This window comes from Wolffia australiana, chromosome 19 (assembly GCF_029677425.1).
Source record: "Wolffia australiana isolate 7733 chromosome 19, ASM2967742v1".
NCBI classification, from domain to species: Eukaryota; Viridiplantae; Streptophyta; class Magnoliopsida; order Alismatales; family Araceae; genus Wolffia; species Wolffia australiana.
The window spans coordinates 10,143,768-10,150,552 of NC_135853.1; the positions used below are offsets into that span (position 1 = coordinate 10,143,768).

The 6,785-nt window shown below is 39.9% G+C and overlaps 1 protein-coding gene across 1 annotated transcript; it reads right to left on the reverse strand.

Annotated features, from left to right (window-relative positions):
- Nucleotides 1–284: 284 nt before the first annotated feature.
- Nucleotides 285–6,541, reverse strand: LOC144715808 (Ribosomal protein L4/L1 family). Its single transcript, XM_078590812.1, has 7 exons — nt 6,386–6,541; nt 6,093–6,216; nt 1,785–1,933; nt 1,471–1,578; nt 1,231–1,350; nt 651–824; nt 285–574 (listed from the first exon to the last, which is right to left on the reverse strand). Exons 1-7 carry the CDS (start codon nt 6,467–6,469, stop codon nt 473–475), a joined length of 861 nt encoding a protein of 286 aa, XP_078446938.1. The 5' UTR covers nt 6,470–6,541; the 3' UTR covers nt 285–472.
- Nucleotides 6,542–6,785: the final 244 nt, after the last annotated feature.

Consider the following 6,785-nt stretch of genomic DNA (forward strand, 5'->3'; position numbering starts at 1 on the left):
GGCTAGCCAAAAGTACAAAGCTTGTTCTAGGATTCAAGTCAATGCGCCTGGATGAGGTTTAATTTATTCAATGTTTGTTTCTTGAAATCTTTGTTTAAAAACATATTTCTTGAAATATTTCTTGAAATACTTGCCTGGTGTGTGTGAAATATTCAGACCCTACGAATATTACTGATCTAAAAAACCTCTTTCTTATTACATTACAAAAAAAATCCAATTTTTTTTGTCTGAAAACTTCCTCTCATTCATTCCTCAAGAATCTTCAAGACTATTTTTCACCTACATAATGGTATGGTGCCATCAATTCTTGGCCTCTCAAAAGGATTCCATTTACTCCTTAAATATCTTGCATGAACTGCAACAACAAATTTCATGTTCTCTAAGTTATCCCAGCCAAAGAAGAAAGCTGCCAACTCAGAAAAGGAAAGCCCAAGCCAAGTAGGGGTTAAGTTTCACGAGATATCCAATCAACTCACCGGTTGATGGGCGTGTGCAGCCGGTCAACTATCCTGTTCACTGCATCCCTGGTCATTATGACCGTATCGTGCTGGAGAATGCTGTAGACGTTCAGACCCTGCATTACCAAAACACAAAAGAATTGGTGAAAACAACATCTAACAGAGGAGAGATAGAGAGAGAGAGAGAATTACGATGGAGGGGAGGACGTTAATGTAGTGGATGTTCTGCGTAGCAAGTTTCAAGTTAGTGTCAATGGGACCGCCGTCCACGAGAAGGACCTTCTTTACATTCTCCATCTCGGAGACCGCACTCACTACGTACTTGGTCTTATGACTGGGCAGCGCTAAGTCCTCGAAGATTATCAGCTGTTAAATCAAATCCACTAGAAATCATAAATTTATAGTGAAAATAAAAATAAAATTATCACTTGTGATTTAAAAAAAAAAGTACATGTTCTTACATAATCACTTGAGATTATATTCTTACAAATACATGTTTTTCAAATGCACAAGAGAGCCATATTTTCTAATTTATATCCATTGAATGCTTGTAGATTACTACATTGATGCGACAGATCCATGCAATATATGAGAAGATTCCAAGCGTGTGACGCGTAGATGATATCATTCATCGCGTCAAATCTGTAGAACTGGATGTTTTATGCTTTTCAACGAAGCGAAAAAAGCATAAAAAACTTCTATGGAAATGATATCCATAAAAGTTAGCATAAATACTTCACAAACGAATGCGTTACCATAGAGTGTAACTTGCCTTTCCTTCCGCTGTCCTAGCGGATAGAGCAATTTTTAAACCTAACCGGCGAACCTTCTTCTGCAATTTGATAGCATGGCTTCTGGGCTTTGGGCCATGCATGGTAGCACCATGTCTAAACTGTAAATCGACAAGTCACGGTCAACTTATAACTTTATCTGCTTATAACAATTTGAATAAATCAAGATATCTGAAGGTGATGAGAAATAAATAAGTTCTACATGTTCAAGGCAAACTTGCCTGTGGACCACGTAAAGTGCCATGCCTTGCCCTGCCAGTGCCCTTTTGTCTCCAAGGCTTTCTTCCAGTCCCACTGACTTCACTGATTGTTTTTGTCGAATGTGTTCCCTAAGAAGAGCGACTTTTGTTACATGGCATGAACTGAAATGATAAATTAACAATTCAACCTACAAACACCCATTAACAGAAAATGTTTCTTAGAAAGGAATCTGCAGAGACGATTCTTTTAGGAATGAAAATTTTTCAGTCTACAGCACAAATTTCGTCATGAAGTAACCCTTATTGGAGGGAATTGTTTTCAATCGCATTCTTACCTGCTGACGCTTTGCAAGCTGCCACCTTACAACGCGATGAACGATATCTTTTCTAATTGGTACATCAAAGACATCACCGGCTAAAACCATCAAACCCTTGTCTTCACTCTGAAAATTCGTGACTCTGGTCAATAGGTCAGCATACTGCCCTGCAATAAGATGACAAGAGAAGAATTCAATTCAATGAAAAGGGATCACGATGAAATGAGGCCACAAACTATAGACGCAACATGCATCAAAATGGAAATTTCCGCATTGTTAGTCTAGTCACTCGCTACAACAGTGTTTGTGAATAGACGGCAAAAAATATGATAATGATTTCAAAAGGGGTACAACATGATAATGGTTTGTCAAAGTTCGTCAAGATGTTGACCTCAGTCATCCGTTGCCAAGCCATCGAATTTTCATTTTTCAATAACCTGACTGTGACTAGACATTTCTTACATTTGCCAAGCCATCACCTGTTTCATCTAATCAAAGATTTTAAGATATCCATATCTGTGGAGGATTTTTGAATCATGTTCTTTGGTTGCTGTTCGATTTGGTAACTTCCTTTGTCAGAATCCCTTTAAAAGAATTTAGACCAGTTGTGACTTTGGTGACGAGAAACATAGCTAGCTTCGTATTTACACGGCAAGTTGCATAAAAACAAAGTTTTATCAAATAGTGATGGGAAGTCTTCACTGGGAGCAGTAGGTCATCAGGGTAAAACCTGATACAAATCTCCCAAGGACTTACCTTAGAAATGATAAGATCTTCTATTTTGAGAAGATCTCAATACTGAAAACCAAAATCACTAATTATCAAAACGAAATCAACAGAGTTCCAATATATGGAGCAATTATACAGTTTGGATCTTGATGTCAGTAAAAATGGAAAGAGAATAAGAGGAATTGAGAGTGATAAAGATAGAGGGCTGGCTGGATCGGAAGCTAGCTCCTTCTTCCCTAACTGGAGGATCTCCACTCCTGCAACGCGAACGACTTCTTGATTTCCAAAGATACCCCGATGAGTCTTCTGTTGATTTATTTATAGCTTTCCGACAGAGCACTTTGGGTAGAAGACTGACTGTAAAAATACAAGGGGTCCAGCCCACCGCAAGGACACCATTTGACATTTCTTGAAGTGCTTGCTGTAGCAACTGGACTGGAGCACAGGAGATCCTACCTATCCAGAGAGAGCATAGGCCGCTGCAGCATTGATTCCAAGCCCTTAACTTCCTTGTTCTTTTCTCCTGAACCATTCTCTCTTCTATCGCTCCATTCTCATTCTAACGGTGATTGTTGGGAACAACATTGTATCAGACTACGAAATATTGGATTTCCTAGTCATGATACAACCAGGGGTCTTATTAATTGGTACCATAGCCGACAAATTCTAAGTTTCATATCATATGTCTTATCCCAAAATGAAGACAGATCTGTGCGCACAAGATTTTCAGAATGGTATGGCATACATTCTGGAACATTTAAGGCAACAGATCACAACAACCAACGTGAAATTGGAAGGTAAACTTTCCATCAATTCCACCTTCAAAATTGGAAAGTGGATTCCAGATCGGCCCACAGCCTATTCGACCAGTCTGCTCAAGATTGTAGAAACAAATTAGATTATTTGTTTTGAGAAGGGTGTTCAGCCATCATCCGTGGCTCGCAACCAAAAACTTGTTTCAAATGCGTGGAAAGATTCTTTGGAATCCACACTATATCTGATAAAGACAAGTTGCAACAGGTTATGTTACACCTAGAAGAGTCTGAGTTGGTTCACCTACTCTGAAAGGCACATCGCAATCCAGAATAGGTAAGATGTTAAAGCGCACTTTGTGCTATTTTTTGAAGCATTATTCAATTTTGCGTCCAGAAGTTTCTGTTCGAGGATAGTAAATTGGGTGTGAAAGCTTGTATTCAACATTTGGCATCGGATGTATTTGAAGATGCATATATCAATGGGTAGAAATCAGGATGGAGGTCATGAGGTACAGACCATGCGGTATTCAAAGAATCAGGTATCTATCAGTTCAGGGTGAAAGTAATACAAGTATCTTTTGGCTTTCTTCAATAAAAAATAACGAACCCTTTGGTAAGCACGGCAAGCTTCTCTTTATCTATACTCATTGAGCACAGAATAGTGACAGCAGCGATATACAACTTAATCAAACTTCTCAACAGATCAGGAAGGCAAATAAACTCCAAGAATTCTTAAGCCTAGCTCAAGATCACAATAAGGGGGATTTTTTTGGAATAAAATCACAATGAGGGGGATAATAGTGAAAATTTAACAGTTTCACCAAGCGAAAACCCATGTAAACCACCAAAACTGGTGCTCGGCAGTTGGATAAGTGACAATCTCCTTGAAGTGTTTTGAATCTGGCTCCACACCCGACAAAGAAGATTTGAGAATTCAATATGTTAAAAGGATAGAAATTCTGCCAGAATTTGCCCAAGCTACAATCATAAATCATCAGATAACGGAAGAGGAAAAAGACATACAGATTTTATTCCAGTCAACAGTATCCAAGATCCCTAGATCCTGGGAGACATGCTCCTTACTGAAATCCATGCAATTCAAACCTACATGCTTCTTGGCACTATTCTCACACTTAGCCACCTGATATATCGTACAGAAGGAATGTAGTTCAACCCTTTTGATGTTTCCTTCATCTAAAGCTGGAAAAAATGGACCAGAGCAAATTGGGCAAAGAAATATTTCCAAACTCTCACAAAATTGTTTATATCCTTGTGCCCAAGAGGCTTCAAATCTCGGCCGACGGTAATTTGAACGGGCGGTAGAAGCTAATTGAATGCAATTTCTGGCTATCTCCAACAAATAATGGGAATGCCTAAATGTTGCTCTCAGTGATTAATATGTACTAGTTATGGACTGGTTGTTCTATGACAATATCAAAATTCTTTCATTGAGGACATTACATTTTGATGGTTAAGTACGGAGAGCAAGGGCTCCAAAATCACTACACCCATATCGAAAACTTTTTCCATTGAGGGAAGAATTAGTCCTCAAATAATTCTTCCCTCATTTTCACAGGACACTGACACATAAATTTACTCCTTCTAACTCAGAGTTTCAACAAAAGAGAGAAAAGGGGCTCTGCTACCGTTACACCAAAAGCTTTAACCCTGGCTAAAAGAGAATTGATCATTGTTATGGATCCGGATGGAGAATGCGTACCTGAAAATTAAGGAAGCAAAATGCAATGGAAGCAGACCGATGAATATCCTATAACGCAAGGTGCTTTTCTACTGTACAGATCTCGCTGTGATTTGCTGAAAAACAGGCACATCCTGGTTCTCTGAAGATGCGGCCCAGCATTATGGGTCTTCAGGAAATAACTCTCACTATTTTGGAAAACACCCATAAATCCTTTTAGCCCTGATTATTATCAGCCTTACCCCTCCCCGTTTATGAATGGGTCGATTTGATTCCCCAATTATAATAAAAAAACTCTATTTGTCCACGATTTCTTTCCAATGGCAACTGACATAGTGGACCTTAGACTTCGTAATTCAATGGCTGGAGAGAAGCTACAGGCTCTATTGCAATTGTTACCTCCTAAGAGTTCAGATTTTATGGCAATTATGCATATTATTACGTATGCTGAGGAGTGCTTCCCATCCCTTGATTCAATACTAACTAAAGAGAGCAAGGGTTTTCTCCAGCTGCCCAAAAACTCCTAATCAAGAGGAAGAGCATATTAATCTTTGAAGCTACGAGCAAATCCATCCATGATATTGAAAGGCACTTTTGAAGCTCCGAAATTGGGGACAATTTTGAATTCGGGGAGAGAATTATTGATACAAATACAAGGGGTCCCCGTAAACATGAGAACATTACTTCGGGCAGAAGACTGACCCTACAAATACAAGGGTTCCACTCCACAGGGAGGAGACTATTGGGGATTTCTTGAAGTGGTTGCTGCGTAAACTGAACTGGAGCAGGGGAGATCCTCCCGATCCAGAAGGAGCATTGCTTCCAAACCTCTACCTTCCTTGTTCTTCTCATCTGACCTATTCTCCATCAATTTTCATCCTGATTTGATCATTGGAAACGATATTGAAGCAGATTCTACAAGATATTAGATTTCCTGATCTTGATACTACCAGGGGGGATTCGTACCAAAATCCTCTTAAAAAGCTTTATTGTAGCAACCCAAGAAATAATACAGGAAATTATTCACGTCATGCCCAATCAAAAAATAATAATTTGACCACGAAAATCATTCATCGTGCGACAAAAAAACTTTGATCTTACAAAACCAGCGACGAAAGCAAGCCAATCAGCAAGGTCCAATACCTGTGGCACGATCAGGAGTCAAGACTTCCCGATTCGATAGCAGCTCGGGAGGGAAAGCAGCGTCCTTCTCCCGCAATCCCAACACGGTCGTAGAGAAGTGCTTAGGAGCGACCAACTTCCTAAGCTGCAAACAACACATTAAATCCGCATCGGAGAGACAGAAATCACGATCCATTTCAACACAGACTGAAAAAAAACATACAACTTGAAATCATTTCTGAAACAAAACAACCCCATCCATGAATCCATCCCCAAAATCCTCGCCGCAAGAGATAATCGCACAAAAAACGCACCGTAGAAAGCGGAGAAAGTTGGCCTCCGCCGTGGCTGGCGGCGCGAGAAAACCTGGCAAGCTGAGAGAGGAACCTTGTCGCCATTGGAGCTCTGTCACTACCCGCGTCGCTGAGCGCTATATAAATGAAAGGGACTAGAGAGAGAGAGAGAGAGAGAGAGAGAGAGAAACTGAGCTCTTTTTGGGCCGATTTTTAAATTCCTCTTTTTTTAATCTCTCCCCTTTTAAATTCCCTTTTCAAGAAGCCCCTTCCCTCAATTTGATGTAGACTAATGTTCACCTGTCCCAAGCCGGGATGACAATATCTGGATGGTTGACTAACCAGATCTCAAACTGGTTACATCCAATTCTGGATATCGGATGACAATGTCGGATATCGGTTGCTACAGTACTGATATCTG